Below are 25,313 nucleotides of genomic sequence, written 5' to 3'. Positions count from 1 at the left end.
ATGAGAAATAATGCAAAACAACATGTAATGCATCCTACTCTAACATGCATATGATACAATGTCAAGTCTCAAGGAAAAGGGTGATACGATTTAATTTGATCGGCTCGGGCCAAAATTCGTTGTTAGTTTAGCAATGTAATAATAGTCCTCCCCAACTTTTCCATGAATCTTGACAGGCATTGGGTTTCTATCAACCAAGACCAAGTCCCTGACCTTATATTCCTTTTTAGGCTTCCACTTTCTGCTTGTTTTAAAAATTGGTCATTTGAGAATACAGACTTCTTTAGCCAAGAGAATAGGAGAAGGCGTCTCAATTACATGCGTTTTGTAATATGGTCCAGACTTAATCACATGAGAGAGCTAGGTGGGTTCCCTATAAAGGATAAAAGGGGTTCCATCAAATTGTGGGATGGTAGCATATGATAAGTCCATTTGAACATGACCCCAACGGTAGCTCCCCATTTCTTAGATAATAACATTCCCCACACATCAAGAATATCAATGACAACCACATCCATGAGAAGGGATACACTGGGGTTCCTAGCCAAAGAAACCTTAAGATCCTTTATGAGACCTTCCACCTCCATAGGCTTGGAGTTAAAACCACATACCTTCTTATACGGCCGAGTGATGCTGAGACCCAATTGCTTCATAACTTTTAAGGGCATGATATTTGCGGAAGCCCCTGAGTCTAACATACAATTGTGTAAGAAGAGGTCATTGATAGCCAAAGTGAGCATAAATGGTTCACACCCAGGGTTTCGGTCAGGAATATGAATGTTTTGTAAGTCTTCGGGTAATTCTTCTTCTTGAATACCTAGGGACTTCTTGATTTGTTGTTGTTGCTCGAGAAGTTTTGCAATCTCTTTCAAAGGAACGGGTATGGTTATTTTTCCTACGGAAGCCCCTATGTCAATGTCAAGCTTAGCCTCTTTTCCCTTCTCTTTCTTCTTGATGTTTTCCTTCCTTGGAGGATCCTTTTTTGAATTGGCTTTGGTTGGGGGATCCTTCTTGGGAGGAATTTCAGGGAGAGACTCCTTGGGAGGGGCTTGCTTGGGCAATGAGTCTTCTTTAGATGGTTCCTTAGAGGTTGTAGGGTCTTTTTTATTTTCCTTTCGTGAATATTGGACCCCTTTGAACCTTCCCTTGCTATCAGAGTTAAGAATGGATTCTTCCTTTTCTTCCTTAAGGGTGACCTCACTAATGGGAGGGTGTGTGTAAGAGCCCCCCAACAAAATGTTGAAGATGTCAGATTCCACAAGGTTGGTTTGCTCATCAATTTCTTCATCCTCACTATCTCCCTCTCCACTTCCCTCATCCTCAGAGGATGAGTCTGGCTTAACAACATTAGTTGGAGCCAAAGTGTTTGGGAATTGAGACGAGCTTGGCCTATCTTCTTCACTTTGATTTTTGAGAAAGGGTTTTCCTTTTGGGATATAACTAGATTTTTGAGCCCTTTCCAAGGCAGTGATTTTGTTCATGATAGCCCTGTCATGTGCGTTGGCTTCTTCAGTGAATTTCTCCATTTTCTTGAGGATGGCAAGGAGTGTTTCTTTGTGTTGATCTTTAGACTTCTCCTTCTTGACGTCAGCTCTAGCTCTAGGGTGGTCAGTGACATCTACCTTCGAGATTCGTAGGTTTTCCTCAACTTCCATTGCTATCTCTTTGGCTTCAACCAATGTGTAAGGTTCCTGATGTCTTCAATGTTTCTCCTTTGTTGTGCTAATAGACTTCACATTCAGCCACAAATGTAAGAATGTCCTATCTCATACCTTCCCAAAAGAAAGAGCAGCGTGCATGAGCATAAGTCATTTGAAAGCTCGAATGCCCTGCAATGGGAGAGGAGTGCAGCTCCGCTAGGATGGCATGGTTTGAGAGTGGAGTTAGGGGAGAGAACCACACAATCTTTATATCGAAGAATATCTGCCTACTAAGCAATGTTCTAAAACTAAGTTGGTCTGACATAGACTCAGCCTGGTTAACTGAGCCATACCCCTACTCAGACTGACAAGGTCAATTATCCGGTTCGGCATCCGGTTCGTTACCGAACCAATTGCGTTGGTCATTGACTCAACCAGTTCACTAACAAATCAAACATACTGACTGGACTGACTGAGGCCAACTTAAATCGATCGACCTCGGTGGCAGGAAAAAAAGGCGAGTTGCATGGACATGATTTTTTTTTTGTTTATTCCCTCTACCCCTCTCCCACACCTATAAAGGTGACCCAACAACTTCATATTTACTCACAACTATCTCATTGCATTTATGTGAGCATTTGTGAGGAATTTGTGAACAGTTAGAGTTGGTTTTGAAGCAACATTGAAGAGGTTTGTTGATTTGTGGTAGCATCGTATGTGCTCTAGCCATGAAAATTGGTGGAGGCTATAGCACATAAAATCTCCAAGACCCAGAAATCGTTTTGAGAAACTCCATCCAGATGAGGAGTTATTAAAATAATTAATATTTTCCCTACGTCTAAACTTAGGAAAATAAAAATATTAATGGGTATTAATAAAGATAAGGATTAGAAGCTTCTAAGAGACAAGGATCAAGTCTGTTTTAATCTTAGCCGTTGATTAGAGACTTAATCTCGGTCGTTGATTCGTCAACAGGAAAATCATAAGAGAAGACTTGAGGGTCATTTGGAGATACACCAACAGATATTCAGTATCCCAAAGAAAATCGATTTTCAGAGGGAGTGAAATCGATTTCAGAGGGAGAGTTGCAGGGTAGAGGAAGAGGGGGTGATTAGCAGTAGTCAGGGAGCTGAGAAGAGGTGACACAAGGACTCTGAGAGACAATGCAAAGGGAGACGCAGATCACAGAGACTCAGTGGATGACACAGAGAAGGACAGAGCCACGCAGTATGACACAATAGGGAAAGGAAGTCCTCCAGGGTGTTAGAAAGTCTCGGAGAAAAGTCTCAGGTGTTTTCTCCCAGTGTCTATGCAAAAATTTTCTGTAAAAGCGATTGTTGCTGAAGATTAATAAAACCCTCTTCTGTTGCACCGGTTTTTTCACATTGGGTTTTCCAGGGACAATTGTCCAAAAATAATTGTGTTGATGTGTTTGATTCTTGTGCATATATTTGTTTCTGTATAATGGTGTGATATCTGCAGTAGAATTTATTTTAATATTTACTAAAGGAATTTCATAAATAACTTATTGAGAAATAAGTAGGTAAAATAAATCAGTTGCTGCAGTAATAGAATTTCTGTTTAGAAATTTTCACATGGTATCAGAGGAAAGATTCAGAGACAGGAAAGGAAAATCAATTATGGGTCAAGGGCATGATGCAGAGGCATCCATGTCAGGAGACTCATGCAGATTTTCAGAAGAATGCACAAGAGATAGAAATTTCGATTTCTCTATGCTGGCTTCCAAATTGGAAGAAGAAGTTTCTTGCATAGCAAGCTCTGCATCATTAGGGGTATGGTATATAGATAGTGGAGCCTCCTGGCATATGACAAGAATCCAGGAATGTTTCTCAGATTATTAGGAGGAAAGAATGAATTTTTATATCACCATGGGTAATAAGGAAAAATGTACTCCAGTAGGGGAGGGTACTATAGTTTTTCAAACAGAAACAGGAGAGCGGTTCCGAGCTACCAATGTGCTGCGTGTGCCAGGACTGGGGATGAATTTACTTTCTGTATCTCAACTTCAAAGCAAGGGCTATGACGTTTTCTTCATTAAGGAGAAAGTATATGTCAAACACCCGAGTTGGAAAAAGAAGGTACAGATCGGAATCAGAAGTAACAGGTTGCAGATAGAATCACCAATGGCACTAACAGGTAGTAATGAAGACAGGGATTTGAAGGAGACAAGGATTTGGGGCTCTGAGAATTCTCAGGAAAACTGTAACAGGAGTTCCAGAACTTAGTACTGAACGAGATGATGTATGCAGAGGGTGTGCTCTGGGCAAGTATGCCAAAGAAACGTTTCCTAGAAGTAGCAATAGGGCCAAGAGTGTACTAGGATTGATACACTCAGATATTTGCGGACTGATGTCCACAGAAGCTCTTAGTGGTGTCAAATACTTCATCACCTTCATTGATGACCATTCCAGGAATAGTTGGATCTATTTTTTGAAAACCAAGGATGAGGTTTTCTGTCGATTCAAAGAGTTCAAGGCTCTAATGGAGAATGTGACAGAAAAGAAAATAAAAGTGTTGGCCTCAGACAATGGTGGAGAGTATGTCAACAAGGACTTCACTGATTTTTGTGCTACGGAGGGCATTACAAGAGAGTGGACAACTCCCTACAATTCAGAGCATAATGGAGTAGCAAAAAGGAAGCACAGGACTATTGTGAAAGCAGCTATGGCAATGATGTATGGTCAGGATATGCCAAAATTCCTGTGGGCAGAAGCATGCAACACGACAGTCTATGTCCAGAATAAAACTCCTCATATGGCATTGGGCAAGATTACTCCAAAGCAAGTCTTCATTGGGAAGGCACCTGAAGTTAGTCATTTTAGGATATTTGGGAGTTTAGCATATTGTCGTATACCCGAGGAGAAGAGGAAGAAGTTAGATCAAACTACAAAGAAAGGATATCTTGTGGGATATAGCAAGAATGCTAAGGCATATAGAGTCTATCTTCCAGGGAGCAGGAAGGTAGTAGTTCGGTGAGATGTGAAGTTCATGGAGGATAGGGCCTTCAAAAAATCTCGAGAAATGCCTTCCGAGGAGCAGTCAAAAGATGAATCGTTGGTCAAACCACTTCAACCAACGAAAGCCAGTACCAGAAATTCTCCTTCAGAATTGGAGGAATCACAGGAAGAGGAAGAGCTAACAGATGTACCTACTACTAGAGGAAGAAGGAGCCGGGAACTCCGACAGATTCTATGAGATGTAGAAGATTTCATTAGTGCACCCAGGAACAGTAAAAGGGAGTGAAGACAGCCAAACAGATATTAGGCCTTAATACCTTAGGTTGGGGAACCTTCCAGTTTTCAGGAGGCCGTTCAACATCAAGTTTGGATGGATACGATGGTGGAGGAATACATCTCTATAATGGTGAACAATGTCTGGGATGTAGTACCTAGGCCTTAGGATAGATCAGTGGTAGGTTCGAGATGGATCTACAAGATCAAATATTTTGCAGACGACAGTGTGGAAAAATACAAAGCCAAGTTCGTGGCTAAGGGGTATGCTCAAAAGGAAGGAATAGACTACGAAGAGACCTTCACCCCGGTAGCCAGGTATACATCTATTAGAACCGTGATATCTCTTGCAACACAGATGGGGTGGGAGATTCATCAGATGGATGTCAAGACAACATTCTTGAACGGGGTGATAAAAGAGGAAGTATACATTGAACAACCGGAAGGCTTTGAGACACATGAGAAGAAATCTCACGTATGCAGATTGAAGAAAGCCTTATATGGGCTCAAACAGGCACCTAGAGCATGGTATGGTCGAATACTTGCAAAATATAGGGTCCATCAAGAGTGAAGCAGATCCAAATTTCTACTATCTGATTGTAAAGAATGAGCCTCTAATCCTAGTACTATATGTGGATGATCTCTTCCTGACAGGATCATCTAGGCTCATCGAGGACTGTAAGAAGAATCTAGCCACAGAGTTTGACATGAAGGATTTGGGACAGATGCATTATTTCCGAGGATTGGAAGTTTGGCAACAGAAGGGTGAGATCTTCCTTCAATAAGGGAGATATGCTATAGAAATCCTGAAGAGATTCAGGATGTAGGACTGTAGGCCTATGGCTACACCAATGATCATCAACTAGAAGAAAATTGATGCATCAGAAGATAGAGATGTTGATCCCACCTTATACAGGCATATCATAGGGTCTTTGATGTATATGGTCAATACGAGGCTAGACATTTGTTACGCTGTCAATGGTGGAACCTAACTGGGCGCATTGGGCAGCAGCCAAACATGTTCTCAGATATATACAGGGAATAGTCGAGTATGGACTATTGTACACCAAAAGTAATGACATTAGATTGAGTGGGTTTACTGATGCAGATTGGGTTGGATGTTCAGTAGATCGGAAAAGTACCTCTAGGTACTGTTTCAACATTGTATCTGGGATGACCTCTTGGTGCAGTAGGAAACAAAAATCCATAGCTCTGAGCTTAGCTGAAGCAGAATATATGGCCGCTAGCACAGCTTCGTGCGAAGCCATATGGCTTAGAAAATTGCTTGTGAACCTATTCAGAAGAAGGATGGAGGTGACTAGGATCATGTGTGATAATCAGAGTTGCATCAAGCTCTCTGAGAATCCAGTATTTCATGATCGGTCGAAGCACATTGATATTCGGTGTCACTTTGTCAGAGACTGTGTCCAATGAGGAGCAGTTTAGTTGAACTACACTCCTACAAGTGAACAAGTGGCGAAGATCCTCACAAAGGCCCTAGGAAGTGATGATTGATGCTATGTGATTCATTTCACTAGTTTCAATCCCACTTCTTCACCCTTGTGAGCATCACCCGATGCAATGAGTGCTAAGTGAACTATTCAAAAATCATGAGAAATTAGTCAGTTACGACTACCTCCCATGGAAATGGTCATACATGAATGACTTACTTAACGCAGTTGAATCCCAAAATGATATCTAATATAATGCACTGCGTAAACCCCCATACTTAAATTCAAAAAGAGTTAAGGGATCTCTACTTGAATGGTTCATGAGGCACAATACTTGCTAAGGTTTTGCAAATGGGGTAGCAAGCTAAGTGGGCTTGATTGTGGGGAAAACTCCACAGTTAAGTGCGCTTGAGCCAGAGGCGATCTGGGATGGGTGACCTCCTAGGAAGTCCTGGTTACTGGGTGCAAGCCCCGGAAGTGATGATTGATGCTATGTGATTCATTTCACTAGTTTCAATCCCACTTCTTCACCCTTGTGAGCATCACCCGATGCAATGAGTGCTAAGTGAACTATTCAAAAATCATGAGAAATTAGTCAGTTACGACTACCTCTCATGGAAATGGTCATACATGAATGACTTACTTAACGCAGTTGAATCCCAAAATGATATCTAAAGTTTGTTTATTTCAGGGAGTAGATGGGGATGGTAAAGAATCCATTTCAGTAGAAGAAATGGATAAGTATCAGGAGTTGCAGTGCAAATGCAGTGTTGGAAGAAGGACAAATAGCAACACGATTGCAGAGGGAGATGCAGTACAGATGTAGCAGTGGCAGAGCAATGGGCAGCATGTACAAGAGGTAACAGTGTAATGGATGTAGGGCAGCAGGCCCAGCTTCAGCACAGGTACCGGTGCCGGAGGATCAGTGTGATGTTTAGTGGTGAAACATTACTAGAGCACATTCCTCGCTAAGAGGGAGTGTTGATTTGTGGTAGCATCGGATGTGATCTAGCCATGAAAGTTGGTGGAGAGGTTAAAGCACATAAGATCTCCAAGACCCAAAATTGTTTTGAGAAATTCCATCTAGATGAGGAGTTATTAAAACAATTAATATTTTTAATAGGTTCCTAAGTCTAAACTTAGGAAAATAAAAATATTAATGGGTATTAATAAAGATAAGGATGAGAAGCTTCTAAGAGACGAGGATCAAGTCTGTTTTAATCTTAGTTGTTGATTAGAGACTTAATCTCGGTCGTTGATTCATCAACAGGAAAAGTATTAGAGAAGACTTGAGGGTCATTTGAAGATACACCAGCAAATACTTAGTATCCCGAAGAAAATCGATTTTCAAAGGGAGTGAAATCGATTTCAGAGGGAGAGTTGCAGGGTGGAGGAAGAGGGGGTGGTTAGCAGCAGTCAGGGAGCTGAGAAGAGGTGATGCAGGGACTTTGAGAGACAACGCAGAGGGAGACGCAAGTCACAAAGACTTCGTGGATGACACAAAGAATGATAGAGCAATGCAGAGCCACGCAGTATGACGCAGTAGGGAAAGGAAGTCCTCCAGGGTGTTAGAAAGTCTCGAAGAAAAGTCTCAGGTGTTTTCTCCTAGTGTCAATGAATTTTTTTCTGTAAAAGCGATTGTTGCTGAAGATTAATAAAACCCTCCTCTGCTACATTGGTTTTCCCACATTGGGTTTTTTCGACGACAATGTCCAAAAATAAGTGTATTGATGTGTTTGATTCTTGTGCATATATTTGTTTTTGTATAATGGTGTGATATCTGGAGTAGAATTTATTTTAATATTTATTGAAGGAATTTCATAAATAATTTATTGTGAAATAAGAAGGTAAAATAAATCAGTTGCTACAGTAATAGAATTTCTATTTAGAATTTTTCACAAGGTCTAACTCCGATTTAGAGTCTGAGCCAAATGATGCTGCCTTGTCTAGCAGTTGTGAAAATTTCTAAAATAAAAATCCTACCGCAATGATTAATATGATTTCTTCTACTTATTACTTTAGAAATAAGTTATCTACTGTATTCTTACCGCAAATATTGAAACATATTCTACTACAACCTTCACTATTAAAACATTGCAGAAAGCAAATGTAAGTAAAATGCTAGCACATATACAAACACAATGACAATTATTTTTGGACAATTGTCCCCAGAAAAACCCAATGTGGGAAAACCGGTATAGAACAAGGCTTTCTGAGAAATATTTATAGACATTCCTGAACAAGTATTTGACTCGAGAGAGAGGTTCCTCCACCCTCTATGCCTCTGTAGCTTGCCCAACATCACTTTCTCTGGCCTCTAGACTGTCTGCGCAATGCATGCGTCACTCAAGCGAACGCTTCCTCTCCCAGCGTCAACCTGCCCAACGCTATCCCTTCTGCTGATCTGCGCCTTCGTCCCTGTCTTCGTGATTGATGTTGAGCCCTCTCTGTCTCTCCTCCACCTGCAACTCTCCCTTTGAATTGATTTTCCCTTGCCAAACTTCGACTAGTAAGAGAATTGATTTCACTTGGGTAACTGAGTATCTACCTGGTGTGTTTTCCAAATGACCCTCAAGCCGCTTCTTATATCTTCTTGTTGGGCAACCAACGACCTAGATTAAATCATAATCAAAGGCTCAAATTGTTTTGGCTTGATCCATGGCCTTTTCTAGAAGATTCACTCTTGATTAGATTAATACCCATTAATATTTTAATTTTCCTAAGTTTAGACGTAGGAACCCCATTAAAAATATTAATTATTTTAATAAAATCACTTTTGGGCGGAATTTTCCAAAACGCCTTCTGTGTTGAGATTGCAACAAGATGATGGAGCTTAGTGAAAAGAGTCGCCTTCACTAAGTGGGCCCGCAGGCTATTTTTGGCGCAAGTCTATTTTTAGACATATGTATCATGTCTATGGATTGCAGGTTGCTGTTTATGGATGATTGGTCAAGTTGGGAAAAATAGATGGACTTCTATTTTTTATCAAAGTGTGAGTGATCACAGTGTGAGTGATCAAAGTCTATTTTTAGACTGACTGTCAAAAATAGAAAAGTCAAATATTATTGTCTCATAATAATATTTGGACTATAAACTTGATCTTATTCTCTTGGAGCACTTCAGTTTGAGCTACAGAGGTGGCACATGTAGCTGTCAGAAGGAAATAAGCTTTTCTTATGAGTCAGTTGAGTTGTTGCATGCATGACTTCAGTTAGAACTCAATCAGTTGAGTTTGGTGGAGTTGATTGTGGAGTTGATGGAGTTGTGTTCAGTTTGACTTAGTTAAACTAGTTGTAATTAGTCTAACTGCAAATAGACTAATGATGAGTTGTTAAACTAATTATTAACTCATGATGCAACTAATGAATACATCAGTTAACTCAGTTGCATGTCAGTGCATGTTCAGTTCAACAGGGACAGGTGGTAGAGAATCAGATTGCTATCAGTTGTGACTATAGTTGTGCACCAGATCTTGCACAATCAAGGGATTGAGTATGCCAATGAGTTTGCTCACGTATTTGCCCAGTATTGTAGCCTTTGCTCACGTCCAAAAAAGTGTGAGTGATTATTTTGAGGTGAAATACGAGTTTGGTAAGCCATTCTCATCAGTTCTTGAGCAGGTATTGAGCAGTGGAGGCAGGCAAGTAGTGGAATAGATTTGGAGATCAGATCTTAGCTGTATTGTGTGTAACAGGTGGAGCTGGTACTGGATTGCTTGTGATAAGCATTGTACTTTGTAATGTTACATGGTCTCAATTATTAATATACAGATAGTTGGGGTTTTTAGCGAGATGCTTTCCCTGGGATACATACTGTGTTAATGTGTGAATGCTCTTGATGTTTTATTGTTATTGATGCTGCTATATTGATGATCAACGTAGAGGAGCTTATGTATTGTGTATGTATTCCGCAATAGTACATGATCAGGATAATCTCTATTGAATATGTGTTAAATTATTCAAAATTTCTACATGGTATCAGAGCTGCTTGATTTGTAGAAGAGATTTTTACAGGATATCAAGCGAGGAATGATCATTAGATCTATTATTCAGGAAGTGTTTACATTTTATTTCTTCAGGCAGAGTCTGTAATCGGGCCAGGTAGCCTCTGGATTCATCCTTCCTTTGGAAGGTGAGATATCCGGTGAATGCCCATACAGTCAATCTTTGTACGAGAAATATTGTGTTCTCACAAATTTTAGATCGGAAGCAGTTGAGTTTGAGCTGGTGGAAATCGAATTTGCAGCAGTGTTGTTGAAATGTCTTTCAACGGATTACAAATTTTATTCCAAAGCAAGAGCGACCTGGCGCTCAAGGATAAACTCAGAAACAATAAAGGTGAGAATGGATCTTCATCAAAGGTATCTGATGAAGAGAATTGTGCTTTGGCTGCCAAAGCAAAGAAAGGGAAGAGCAAGAAAGCTTCTCAGTCTGGTGCGAAAGGCAAGAAGCAAGATATGTCCAAGGTGAAGTGTTTTCACTGTCACCAGCACGGACACTATGCCACTAATTGTCCGCAGAAGAAGAAGAACAAGCAGGCTGCTGGATCTTCAGCAGGAGAGGCTCTAGCCTCACAGTTTGAGCTTGATTTTTCATTGATCGCATGCTTGGTTTCAAGTGTGATGGGATCCGTGTGGTTCTTGGACAGTGGTGCGTCTTTTCACATGACGGGAGATAAAGATTTGTTCTCTGATCTGGAGGACAAAGATCTTGGAGTGCACATCGAGATGGGCGATGATGGTAGATACAGTGCGACCGGTATCAGTACCATTTCCTTTGAGAGGGAGTCTGGTAAACCCTTCGTATTGAAGGAAGTCATGCATGTTCCAAGATTGACGAAGAATCTCATCTCAGTGGCGATGTTAGAAGACAAGGGGTATGATGTTGTTTTCAGCAAGGGAAAGGCCTTCCTGCGCAGCAAGACAACCGGTGAGACCCGGAAGATAGGGGTTCGAGTGAGGAACCTTTATCAGTTGCATGTAGATGGATGCGCAGCAATGGCGGGCAAGGCAGAAGGATTGGTGAGCCAGGATGATGGCGAGTTGTGGCACAGGAGATTGGGTCACCTTCACCATGGAGCCTTGAAGATACTGCAACAGATCACTACAGGGCTTCCTAAAGGCACACTTGCGCAGTCAGATCAGTGCAAGGGGTGTACTTTGGGGAAGTTTGTGAAAGCCACCTTTCACGAGAAGGATAGTCGCGCCACGACGATCCTTGAGAGAATTCACACAGACGTGTGTGGACCTTTCTCAGTTGCTTCGACAGCAAAACACAGGTATTATGTGATTTTTGTTGATGATTTCTCTCGTAAGTGCTGGATCTTCTTCATGCAGAAGAAGAGCGAGACATATTCAAAGTTCTGTGAATTCAAAGCACTGGTCGAGAAGGAGTCGGGGAAGAAGGTGAAGGCTCTTAGGAGCGATAATGGTGGTGAATACATCTCGGACGAGTTCAAGGATTTCTGCAAGGCAGAAGGGATTCGTAGAGAGCTCATAGCTCCCCATAACCCACAGCAGAACGGGGTAGCTGAGCGGAAGAACAGAACGATCGTGGGTGCTGCACGGGCAATGTTTCATGATCAGGGCCTACCCCTTCACTTGTGGGCGGAAGCATGCAATACAACAGTTTATGTGCAGAACTGTTGTCCTCATAGGATACTTGGCATGAGTACACCCGAGGAGGCTTATTCTGGTAAGAAGCCTGATCTTTCTCATTTGAGGATTTTTGGTGCTAACGTTTACATGCATGTGATGAAGGATGCCAGGAAGAAGTTGGAACCGACCGCAGAGGTTGGGATATTTGTGGGGTACACTGATACGCCCCACAACTGTCGTGTGTATTTGCCAGACAGTGGTAAAACTGTTGTGCGACGGGATATAAAATTTCAGGAGGAGAAAGCCATGAAGTGTTCGCTTGAGAGGGAGCTACACTTGCATGCAGATGAGGAGCTATTAGTTCCTAAGGATGAGCTTCAGGATGTGGATCAGCCACAGGATGAGGTTCATGGAGTGGACGAGTCCATTCATGCAGCGCCAACCATCAGAGGGCGAAAGCGCTTGACAGAAGCTGAGCGACTGGCTCAAGATGCAGAGAAAGTTGTAGGACCACCTACAACCCAACGCAGGCAGAGACAGTCACCTGATCGGTACACTGGATACATGGCTCTTATGAGCAAGTGTGTTGTGACTGAGCCATCCTCTTTCGAGGAAGTTGTGGAGGATCCCGCATGGGTAGACGCCATGGTGGAAGAGTATGATTCTATTGTCAGAAACAGTGCATGGGAGATTGTTCCTAGACCGGAAGGGAAATCAGTGGTGGGTTCGAGATGGATCTACAAAGTTAAGCAGGCAGCTGACGGGAGTGTGGAGAAGTACAAGGCAAGATTTGTTGCCCGAGGCTTTTCACAGATAGAGGGGATTGATTATGAGGAGACCTTTGCACCTGTCGCAAGGTATTCTTCCATACTGACGATTCTCGCTCTCTCAGCGTAGATGGGATGGCACATTCATCAGATGGATGTGAAGACTGCGTTCCTCAACGGAGTCATTGAGGAGGAGGTGTACATTGAGCAGCCCGAAGGCTTTGAGGTCTTCAGCAGCGAGTCGCATGTGTGCAGGCTCAAGAGAGCGTTGTATGGGTTGAAGCAAGCACCACGTGCTTGGTACACACGGATAGACAGCTATTTCACAGGACTTGGATTCTCCAAGAGCGAGGCGGATCCTAACCTATACCAGATTGTGGTGGAGGGTAAGTTGCTTATCATTGTACTGTATGTTGATGATTTGATTCTAACGGGTGATGAGCTGTTGATACTGTCATGCAAGAAGGATCTTGCTACAGAGTTTGAGATGAAGGACTTGGGCCTCCTTCACTATTTCCTAGGATTGGAAATATGGCAGCGCAGTGGTGGACTGTTTGTTTCTCAGGGAAAGTATGCTCGGGAGATACTGGAGAAGTTCAACATGCATGGCTGCAAGCCTGTTGATACTCCTCTTCCTGGAGGTTGGAGGAAGGAGGATGCCACTTCGGGAGAAGAAGTGGATGCCACTGTTTATCGATAGTTGGTGGGGTCGCTGATGTATTTGGTCAATACACGACCTGATATATGCTATGCAGTTAACCAGCTTTCACAAGCTATGGTTAAGCCTACCAAGCTCTTTTGGAAGGCGGGCAAGCATGTATTGCGCTACTTGAGAGGCACATCGGGATATGGTTTGTGGTACAGACAGGAGGATGAGGTGAAGCTATGTGGCTTCACGGATGCAGATTGGGCAGGGAGCCCAACGAACAGAAAGAGCACATCAGGAGGGGTCTTCAGTATTGGATCGACAGCAGTTTCTTGGTACATCAGGAAGCAGAGATCCGTGGCACTCAGTTCAGCGGAGGCCGAGTATATGGCAGCAAGTTTGGCTGCATGCGAGGCTATATGGATGAGGAAGATCCTGGTTGGTTTGTTCGGTTCTCATTTGGATCCTACTGTGATTTACTGTGATAACCAGAGTTGCATTAAACTCTCGGCTAATCCTGTATTTCATGATAGATCTAAACATATTGACATCAGGTACCATCATATCAGAGATTGTGTGCAGCGGAGGATCATGTTGCTTTCATACATTCCAACGGAGGATCAGGATGCTAATATTCTGACGAAGGCTCTCACCAGGAGCAAATTCGAGTACCACCGAGGCAGGATAGGGGTTGCTGATAATCCATATCTTGTCGAGAGGGAGTGTTGAGATTGCAACAAGATGATGGAGCTTAGTGAAAAGAGTCGCCTTCTCTAAGTGGGCCCGCAGGCTATTTTTGGCGCAAGTCTATTTTTAGACTATGTCTATTTTTAGACATATGGATCATGTCTATGGATTGCAGGTTGCTGTTTATGGATGATTGGTCAAGTTGGGAAAAATAGATGGACTTCTATTTTTTATCAAAGTGTGAGTGATCAAAGTCTATTTTTAGACTGACTGTCAAAAATAGAAAAGTCAAATATTATTGTCTCATAATAATATTTGGACTATAAACTTGATCTTATTCTCTTGGAGCACTTCAGTTTGAGCTACAGAGGTGGCACATGCAGCTGTCAGAAGGAAATACGCTTTTCTTATGAGTCAGTTGAGTTGTTGCATGCATGACTTCAGTTAGAACTCAATCAGTTGAGTTTGGTGGAGTTGTGTTCAGTTTGACTTAGTTAAACTAGTTGTAATTAGTCTAACTGCAAATAGACTAATGATGAGTTGTTAAACTAATTATTAACTCATGATGCAACTAATGAATACATCAGTTAACTCAGTTGCATGTCAGTGCATGTTCAGTTCAACAGGGACAGGTGGTAGAGAATCAGATTGCTATCAGTTGTGACTATAGTTGTGCACCAGATCTTGCACAATCAAGGGATTGAGTATGCCAATGAGTTTGCTCACATATTTGCCCAGTATTGTAGCCTTTGCTCACGTCCAACAAAGTGTGAGTGATTATTTTGAGGTGAAATACGATTTGGGTAAGCCATTCTCATCAGTTCTTGAGCAGTGGAGGCAGGCAAGCAGTGGAATAGATTTGGAGATCAGATCTTAGCTATATTGTGTGTAACAGGTGGAGCTAGTACTGGATTGCTTGTGATAAGCATTGTACTTTGTAATGTTACATGGTCTCAATCATTAATATACAGATAGTTGGGGTTTTTAGCGAGATGCTTTCCCCGGGATACATACTGTGTTAATGTGTGAATGCTCTTGATGTTTTATTGTTATTGATGCTGCTATATTGATGATCAATGTAGAGGAGCTTATGTATTGTGTATGTATTCCGCAATAGTACATGATCAGGATAATCTCTGTTGAATATGTGTTAAATTATTCAAAATTTCTACATTCTGGGTTATTTGGAATACATGTTCCCAAGCCTCCCTGCAAAATTTGAGGCTTAGAGCACAACCGATGCTACCCCAAATCAACAGTTGTGACTAGTGATCACTAGCTAGTATTCTGTATTAGTGACTTGTAGTCCTACAGTTGTATTGTGTTGTTGTAAAGGACATTTAGAGCCTCCTTGGTTATGTGTTTTTGTCATGATCTCTATATATTACATGTATTGGATAGTGTACTGGGTGCCATTTTGATATAATAGATATATTCATGAGCGTATTTTGATCATATGTTGTCTTCTCTCTATTATTCTAGTGCTTTGAGTTTGGAAACATGAATGAAAATCTTTAAAAATATTTTTTTCATAAAAAAATAAATAATTAATGTACTTTTTACAATGACTAAATCATTGGAATCAACTAGTTCAAGTCAATACTGAGTCGATGTTCGAGTCAGAGTTGACCCTAGTCCAAGTCAATACTGAGTTTGAGTTTCAAAACTATGCTGCCAAGTGTATCTTCCTGGAGGTTTAGGATCCCCTTGTAACTTTTGGATTAGTTGGGACAGAGATGGACGGGCAAACCATTCAGATTGGGCCTCCTCAATCTAAGATGGGATGGACATAGGGATAAGAGGGTGCCATCCTCCTCAAATTTCCTAGATAAAGCATATGCAACAACATTGTCACGACCTTTCTTATAGACTCTCATAGTCATAGCCCAACATTTTGGTAAGCCATTTGTTTTGTTGTGGCGAGAATAAGCGTTGCTCCAAGAAATACTTCAGAATATGATGGTCAGTGCGTATTTGGAAACGACATCCAAGCTATTATTGTCTCCAAGTGTCTACTGCATGTAATATGGCCATCATTTCTCTCATAAGTGGATTGACCCAAGTTTTTGCCACTTAATTGTTGACTTGTGAAGGTGATTGGACGACCTCCTTGCATTAAGAATGCTCCAATGTTTGTCCACAAGGCATCACATTAGATCGTAAAGGGTTTTGTAAAATCTGGTAGGGCCAAGACCGAGGTGGAACACATGGTGTGTTTGAGATCCAAGAAGGCCTATTGAGCTACATCTGTCCAAAATCCCCACAAACTTTTCAAGGTCCAAGGTTGTGGCCAATCTTGCATTGCTTGAATCTTTTTTGGGTCCACCCGTACTCCTGTGCGGCCAAGAATGTGTCCCAAGTAGTCCACCTCTTCCATTCCAAAAGAACACTTGGACAATTTGACAAATAATTTATTATGCTCTAGAAGTTGCAATAACCAGTCAAGAAGACCGACCATACTCTCCTTTAATTAGTTTGACATAAAAATGGATTTTTATTTTAAATCATTTATTTATTACTGACCTACTCTCTTTTTATTAGTAACTATGTTATATGTGCATAAAGTACAAGATATATATGACCATTAAATAAATGTGTACATTCTACTATAGGATTCTCATTGCATCATCTTGTTTAGTTTAGACACATACATTAAGAATAGGGTCAGCAACCTACAGTTTTTTTTCTAACAAAGATGAAAACCTTAAAAAAATCTTTAGTGCAACTTCTCTTTGGGTTTTCTCAACACAATATGTTTTAGGAATTGTAACTTTAGCTTTTATTCACTGATTCACTAGCCTATAATCCCATACGAAGTGAAGACTAATACCTACATAGTTATTCTCATAGATAAAGACTAATTTCTAGACAATAGTTGCAGAACAATTGGGCTTGTCAAAAATGCTCTGATGCAACCATTCAGCTTATCCATTTCAATAAATATCTTTCTAGGCTTGCAAAGATTTGAATTTGTGATTGTTATTTATAGGTTCTTGGTTGAGTGAGATTTATTTGTGAAATATTTTTGTGAGATTCAATGTTATCTATTAAATTAGTTTCATGTCCTTTTGCATCATGAAAAATTGAGTTTCCAAGGTTCAAATACTAATATGTACAACCCACCCTTTATTTACTAAATGAACATTTGCAGGATATAAAATGGTTGCAATCACTTACAAGTTTGCCAATTTTGATCAAGGGAATACTAACAGCTGAAGATGGTTAGTATTTTGTTTCTGAAATCTATTTTAATCTATTATTTGCATGTTCTTTTAAAAGTTTGGAGCCCTGTAGACATATTATTGTGGTAATTAATTTCTCGTTTATTAATGCTATGACATTTTTCCTTGAGTTGTAAGAAAGGTTTGATTTGAAACTGGAAACTGAATGTGAGGATTACTAATTTTTTATGTCACTCTTATTCAATAGCTGAATTGGCCATACAAGCTGGCTTTGCTGGAATCATTGTTTCAAATCATGGTGCTCGTCAACTTGATTTTGTGTCATCATCGATTGTTGCTCTTGAAGAGGTTCTCTATTCTTTCTTACTTTGTAGTAGAAGAAAATATTGATTTAAGTCTTTATGGAAATTTTAATGTCTTTAAAGAATATCACAAGAAAATTGTTCCCTCGTATCACAAAATTGTAGTAGAGATCATTTTTTTGTCGAATGACATTATATTATACCATTCTCGATAGGAAAAATCCCTCTAGAGATCTTTGCTTATGAATTCACCAGGGATGTTGAACAAATACTTTCTGAAATATCCATCAAATTGGTAGACACAACCATATGAACAATTTTGTCCTGTATCATCCATCCTATTAGTTTGCATCACAAATAGCCAATAAGGGAGGAGTTGAGAAAGGGTATTTCCAATTAGATTGTAGAGCAAGATGAGGCTTTTGGGAAAAACTCATTTCATAACTTCCTTACTTTTGGGCTTTGTTAGTCCTAATTTTTAAAGATGGGAATCCCTAAGGTGACTACTAAGTGGGCCACTAATTCAAGTTAGAACCAAGTAATACTGTACATAAGAGTCTGCCCAGCGTACTCAACCTCTACACCAAATCAATCAAATCAGTGTAATAAAAATGATTGCAAATTAAGAGCAAAAACTCTGTTCGAGTCCCTGATCTCTGCACAAGACAGGATGTCAGTCAAAATACTGCCATTGACCATATCCAAGTGCAGGCTTCAGACACACCTTGTAATACACAAGCAGCATATGAAATATTGACAACATAAGGCACACGATTCTGCCATAAATCTGTAGACTCACTAGATAGTCAAATTTCAACGCTCATGAAGAAATTACAAAGAAAATATCCAGCAAAAACCAAGTCAGCTACGCATCTTGTTCTATGTGTAATCATTAAATCAAGCAGACTTTAAACAGCATACGCAAGACAACTATATATCACATCTTTTCTATGCGCACTGTTGTCTGACGCAGGCAGCCATAACAATTCATTCATCATGCAAATCGCTCTCCACACAAATTTCTCATCGCTCTGTCTCAGCAAGATCGATCACCAGATACAGCGAATCACAAAGATCTCTTCAAATAACATAGCGCTATACAGAACACAAAATGAATAAATTCATAGATTATTCGCACATGATTGCTTGAATTGATAATCTTTTGTGTATATCACATCGTATATATATTGCTTGTGTGGTCGTTGGGCTGATCATGAGTGATGCTTCATGCCTGAAAGCCTGGGGGTCATGCGTTGAGCTGATCGTGGTCAATCCGGATCACAAGGTATAATAATGTTTTTAATACAATCGAATTGCTTGTGCGGTCCTCGGGCCGCCTTAAATTTCGAGCTTGGGACCGACTTGGATCCATAAAAAAATTAATCGTCAACTTCATAACGACAAGCTCCCAAATCCAACTTGGGACAGATCTCCCATCTCTGGTCAGAACGTAGACGAGAATCCAACGTAAGCAATTTCTTTGGTGCCGTATCAACTTCTTTGTGTGCAAAATAAATATATTGAAATTTGTCATATTTTAATTTTAATTTTTAAATATATTTTGACCCTTGACCTTGTTATGCTTGGGGTCAATATATATTTTTTTTATTCCTTAAACTGGGCTCACTTTGAGGCTCTTATCACTTTTTTCGGGGTACCTTGATTTTAATTTTAATTTTTAAACCCCTCCATGAAACACTTTGGCCACAAAATAATTGATTAAATTTTTTAATGAAAATCCCTCAACTTCACTATTTGCTGGCTAATGATACACTGCCACATCACCTCCTTTTGGGGATATTGACCACAACAAGGGGCTTTGACATTCTGAAGGGCATATATTTCAAACCATGAGGAGCTACGAGGCATACCATATATTGTTGGAATCGGCATGACAAGGAGCATCCAATGATGGTGGTCTTTGGATCAAATTCACTAGTCTTCATCCATAAAGTCATCAACAAGTGCAGGGATTCTAGGGCTTTTCAAGGCTCTTGACCATTGGAGCAATCCAGACAGATATTAAGAGCGTTCAGGAACCCGATGTTGGCATCAATGACAACACCATTTAACACAATATCGACAAGTATTCTTCAATCATAGCATCTTTCCAATCTTGATGCTCAACTACTTCTTCATGGGTGGATGGCTTGGACTCAACGATTTTACACATCATTGCTGCATAACCTGAATACTTCTTTGGCCTCTTTCTTTCACTAAAGGTCCCACAAGGTGCTGCATGTCCTTCAACGTGCTTCAAAATTCTTTTATGCCAAATAGGTCTCTTTCTAGTCTCCAATACAACAACTCTTGATGAGTAAACAAATTCATGTGGATCATTAGATTCTTCATGAGGATCTTGTTCCATAGGTTTGAGTTCTTTGGCTTTCCATTCCAGATTCTTAGGAGCCACCTGCATATCATCATCACAATCCAAGTGTGATCCCTTGGACTTCCAGATGTTAAAATTATGCAACTGCAGTCAAATTCCACTTTGGACAGTTCATATGATGAAGATAATAATTGCAATAGATTCCTCTTTTCGAAAGGACCAAAATCGACCTAAAGATCACCCTATTTGGACAAGCAAAAGTTGGTTTTCAATTTATCTTATACAATCATGTATATTGGAATAGGTTGGCCCTATTACCCACCATTTTGTGGGTAATATCCCTAGGAGAATTTTTTTTTCCAAGATGGTCCCTAACAGGCAGCTAGCAACCCCTTGCAGCCACCAGCTAGCTCATTGTGGCATTTCTCCACCACTTGAGCCAACCATGTGGTCCCTCACCCATCTACCATGATTGTATGTTTGAAGGTGTGCCTCCCAAACCTAAAGGTATGTCTTGTCATTTCGAAATTGAGTAGTGTAATTTTCTTATCATGGACACTCCTGGGCATGGATTAGTGGGTGGATTCGATGGAAAGAATGGGCTAAGTCTATGCTTTTGTCCCCTAGACCCCTTTTAGGAATTAACCTTGGATTCTAGTCCCGTGGGATCTCTTTTATTGACAATATGGTTCTAGGGATAATATTTCATGGGAAACCCCAATTTTGGTTCCGTGGTCCCGCTCCCTTATCTACTTATATTACCCTCTTTCTATTCATTACTACCCCATTCATCATTTCTCCCACCTGGGTCCACATTCCCCCATTGGGTCCACATAAGGTTGGCATGCCCCTTCCCCTTGCCCACACCTTGGGTCATGGCCTGGAATGAAGCCTAGAAGTTGATCTAAAAAGAAAGATAAAAGCATACATGGCCACATTCAATAGGGAAATGTACGACAAAATGAAAAAGATGGCTGAGACAAATATATTTAGCACATGGGCAAAAGCCAATACATGAGCTCTACCCCATCATCATGGCCATCACCCTGGTTCCAAAAGGTTCTGTGAACCTTCCTCATCATATAGGAACCCATGATTGTCCCAACCCCTGGAGGGCAATGAACTGCCGTACCTTATGTTGAAGAATCTAGGGCAATTAGGTGTAGTGTGATTCCTCTTGACTTGATAACAATTTGTGGAGTCTTTTTACTTTTTTTTGTTAGCTTAATCTTCTTCTTCTTATTATTAATGCATGTGTGTGTACTTCATCAAACTGCTACCAAAAAAATAAGAACAAGAACACAAGATGTTGGCTCTCTACCAAGGCCAAAACCTCTCTTCCCTTGAGAGGAAAACCCTTCGGTAAATTTCTCTTATTGAAGCTTCTTATTGATCAATGCCAAACCCTAGACCCCTGACCAGAATATCCTCCAAGCACAAGTCAAGTCCATCCTCCTTCCTGCACTTTGTTCCCCGGCGCTTCGTCATCCTTCTTTCGGCACTTCATTCTTCTTTCAGCTGTTGATAGATCTTGTTGCACTTGCTCTAGAATAGACACTTATCCTTGATCTTTGATGAGACACTTTCACATGGGATGATGTCTTCTTTTCCTTAACCAACAAACAAAATTGTATGACTATTGTTGTTATGACAACAGATACAACCTCCTTTTCCTCTCATGTGTGACTATAATAGGCTTTAGAACATCCCTATTACCTTCGCTTTTCTTCCTTTTTTCTTTGCTTGAATGGGACGCCCTTTAGGCCTATGTCTCTAGCCCAAATGATGAGATATGTATGACTATGAGTCTCTGCTAGTATGACCGCACACTGCCTTCCTTTTCCTCGCACATGTGACTGCAACTGCCCTAGAAACGGTCCTCTTAGGCTCGGTTGAGTAACCTTCTTCGCTGCACTTGGAGACCCCTTCTTCGTCCTTCGTTCACCCTTTTCTTGGCTTCTACCTTCACTGATTTCAAAGATGAATTGCGTTGTCTTTAGAGGAGTGGACAACCTCTATATATAGAGGGTTTTCCCTCCTTTAGGCCGACTTGAGGCCGAATTGACATATATAATTCACATTGCTTCTTTGTAGGTGTCGTTGCATGGAGGAGACTTGTTGACTTTGCTTGGAGGTATTCTTTTGACTCTAATACATAAATATACATGGTGTAACATGCCCTTAAGGTCTTCCATAATTTCTTTTGACTCTTTGACTCACCTATAGCACTTTAACATGTGCTAGATCTATTTCAATGAGCAAGAAACTCATTGACATATATTATAAAAATAATATTTTTTTTCTTGAATAAATACAAATATCAAAAGTACATTTATGAAGACCGAACCTAGTTACATTTCTTTGAACACCTTAATGAAGGGAATTCACTGCTATATCTTATACATCATGCTCTAACCTCTTGAGCCTCGAGCAGTTAATCAAAGAAAATCATAAGAAGGAAAAAGGCATATAAGGAAGGGTGGAAAAATCAAGGCCGGGGCAACTCACGTACCACGATTTCTCCCTCCTACACCTTATAAACCCAAGTGTGGGCTTCTCTCTTATTAGCTACCACTATGCCCCAACATGTGACCCAAGGTTGCCCCCTCTCATTCCCTACCTCATTCACCTACCTGCCACATGCCACCACCTTTTGACAGATGTACCTTGACTATATTATCCCCTTTAGAAGTAGAAACCACCTAATAGAGTACTTGGTTAACCCCATTAGGAGTCTAGGAGACATTGGCTCTCGTCCAAATTTGAAGCAATTTTGGTGGTGGAATCTCCATATACCTCAAGCCCTAGCTCTAGGATCAAGTTTTTCCTAGGTGTTCCCAAGGCGAGAACCTAGTAGGATTAATTTGACATCTTTGGGAGAAAATTCTTGTTTGATCCTTTCTCCTCACCTTGGCTAGGTTAAGAACATCATTGGTTGCCAAAATCTATTCCCTAACTTGGGCTGGGTCCACTTGGCCTCGAGCGGTCCCATTCTTCATCAAAGCCTATTTAGCAAGGACTACTCGAGAATCCAAGTTGTCATAAGGATTTTAGGGATTGAAAACATCTTTTATAGGTCTTATACTTCTACCTCAACCCTCCAATCCTCATCCCCGTTCGCTAGAAGATCAAGTCCCTTGCTTGAAGAGCAGGCAAGCCCTATCTTTCAAACTCTTCTGGAAAGGGAATCATTTGAGTCACTCTGCCCCTTCATTGATCTATATTTTATAAGTGACCTCCCAACTACCGGGTCTCCTCCCATCAGTGAAAATCCGTAAAGAGTAGGGAGTCTTAGCTGTGGTGATAGTGGGCTAAGTCTCCATAGTTTCCCTTGACCTAGTAGTTGTCCTCATAGGAACCCCTTTTAGGTCCCCTGCTAGTTTGTGTAGTAACATTTTGGCGTTGTTGCTGCGGACACGAAATCTGTGTTTTGTTCCCCATACGACATATTGACATATCATTATTAGTGACTCCGTTGGAAGAACGTGTTGGAAATACTAAGAGGGGGGGTGAATCAATATTTCTTTTCAATTGTTATTTTTGTCAGTAAAATCATTTATATTTAGAACACAAAATGAACAACAGGAATAAATGATTTTATTAATATAATCTTTACAATAAATCAAGTACAATGTACAGAGGGCTCCAACCAGTTGCCAAGCACCAACTTGGACTTTTTGTGAGGCTCCAACCTCTAGGGCACCAACCCTATCTTGTTAAGGCACCAACCTTAGATTTAGGAGCACCAACTCCAAGGACACCAATCCTTCCAATTCTGAGGCACCACCCCAAGGGCTCCAACCCTCTACTATATATTGTCTAGATATGTTTGGTAGTTATTCTCTGCTCCCAACATCTTCTTCACTGAATTTTGTCTATCTACACCTTCACTGCTACATCAATGACAACCTGTCTTCATATGAAGGAGTCTTCACAACTCTTCATATTGCCCTAACAGAGTCTGCAAAGTTACCTCATGATGATTTCAAATAGGCATCATGATCTCCAATAATGTTTCCAAGATTTGTTGAAGCTTTCCAACAAGATATCTGCACTAAGCCTCAATGTATGCACAAAAGCAATTCTCTGTTTTCAAGCCTCTATTCTTTACTATTGTGGTAACTGTTTCAAGCGTGACTGCTTCTCACTGTTCTTGCTATCACGATCTCTTACTTCCCAGAACCAGACTCACAAACGCTTCAATGCTGGTGCTGGCTACTGCTCCCTTCAAACAATGTCAGATGAAACTTTATTTTTCCCCTTCACAGAATTGTTCTTCAGGTTGCATTATGTACTTGATTAATTCATCACAGGTTCGAGCCTTTCAAAGATTAACCCAATCAACAGAATTGCTTCGTCCTTTGGCTTCCTCCTATCCTGCTGGACCTTCGGCTTCCTTCTGTCCTGCTGGACCTTCAGCTTCCTTCTGTCCTACTGGACCTATGGCTTACTTTTGTCCTTCTGCTTACATCTCTCTCACTTGATCTTTGACTTCTTTTGTACCTTCATCGTCTGCCAGACCTTTGGCTTCTCGACCTTTCGACTTCTTCTTTCGTTCGCTTGACCTTCCGGCTTCCTCTGTTCCTTCAAGTTCACGAGTTGTGAACTGTTACCTCTTCTCTGTGATAGATGCCCGAGATACATTACCCATATGGAGGTCCCACATGCCACGTCATCACCTTTAATCGCAATCGCAACTTCCGAAGGTCTTCTCATAACATAGTCGATCCCCTACGGCCGATGGAGTGGATGTGATATTATCTTTCCGATAGGCGGATGTGATATTACATTATGATTGTTTTCATAAATAGATCGGGTCCGCAACTCAAATCGCAATCGGGGGTTTCAACATGACAAGGCTTTAAAGAGACTTGCGATGTCGTGGACGCGGTATCATATTAAGGTGTATGTAATGGAACTATCGAGTCCGTATTACATATCACAATTGGAGGTTTTGAGTGGTGGCATAAAATAGAACTGCCGATATGATTTCTGCTGATATTATATACTGTCGAAAGGGTTCCCATGGTTTATTACTTCCTCCGTATTACATATCACAATCGGAGGATTTCAGTGTAACAACAAGGCTTCAAGACTCGTGATGCGGTGGATGCGATATTTCAATAAAAAGTTGTTAATAAATTTGTCGGGTCCACAACCTTATCACAATTGATGGTTTGCCGGACTTCGACTGGCACATGGATTAAAAATGGCCTTAACCCCCGCTATTGACCGTGATCTAAGGGTTGACTATGAGATCGACGGCTAGGATTGAGTGTGGGACTTTAGCGACAATCAAGGAAGTCCGTACTTTCCTACCTCCGCTCTTCTGATAGATGTTGCTCCTGTGACTTCTCTTCACTCTTATGCTCTTCCGATAGTTTTCTTCTTTACTCCTCTATTATCGTTGTTCAATTGTTGTTCAATTGCTCCTGTTGCTTTACTAGATCTACTACATC

General features: G+C 40.9%; 1 protein-coding gene across 1 annotated transcript in view; it reads left to right on the top strand.

Annotated features, from left to right (window-relative positions):
• Positions 1-25,313, top strand: part of LOC149176075 (peroxisomal (S)-2-hydroxyacid oxidase GLO4-like) — a 427,390-nt gene that overhangs the window by 261,992 nt on the left and 140,085 nt on the right. Inside the window, exons 8-9 of the mRNA XM_089419846.1 lie at positions 17,190-17,259; positions 17,468-17,568. Of these exons, the coding sequence (XP_089275972.1) occupies positions 17,190-17,259; positions 17,468-17,568 (171 nt within the window). The remainder of the gene's footprint in view (positions 1-17,189; positions 17,260-17,467; positions 17,569-25,313) is intronic.

This window comes from Pinus tabuliformis, chromosome 4_1 (assembly GCF_031772625.1).
Source record: "Pinus tabuliformis cultivar Carrire ecotype Pingquan chromosome 4_1, CPIR1, whole genome shotgun sequence".
Lineage (NCBI taxonomy): Eukaryota > Viridiplantae > Streptophyta > Pinopsida > Pinales > Pinaceae > Pinus > Pinus tabuliformis.
This window is presented reverse-complemented; position numbering and strand designations above follow the sequence as displayed.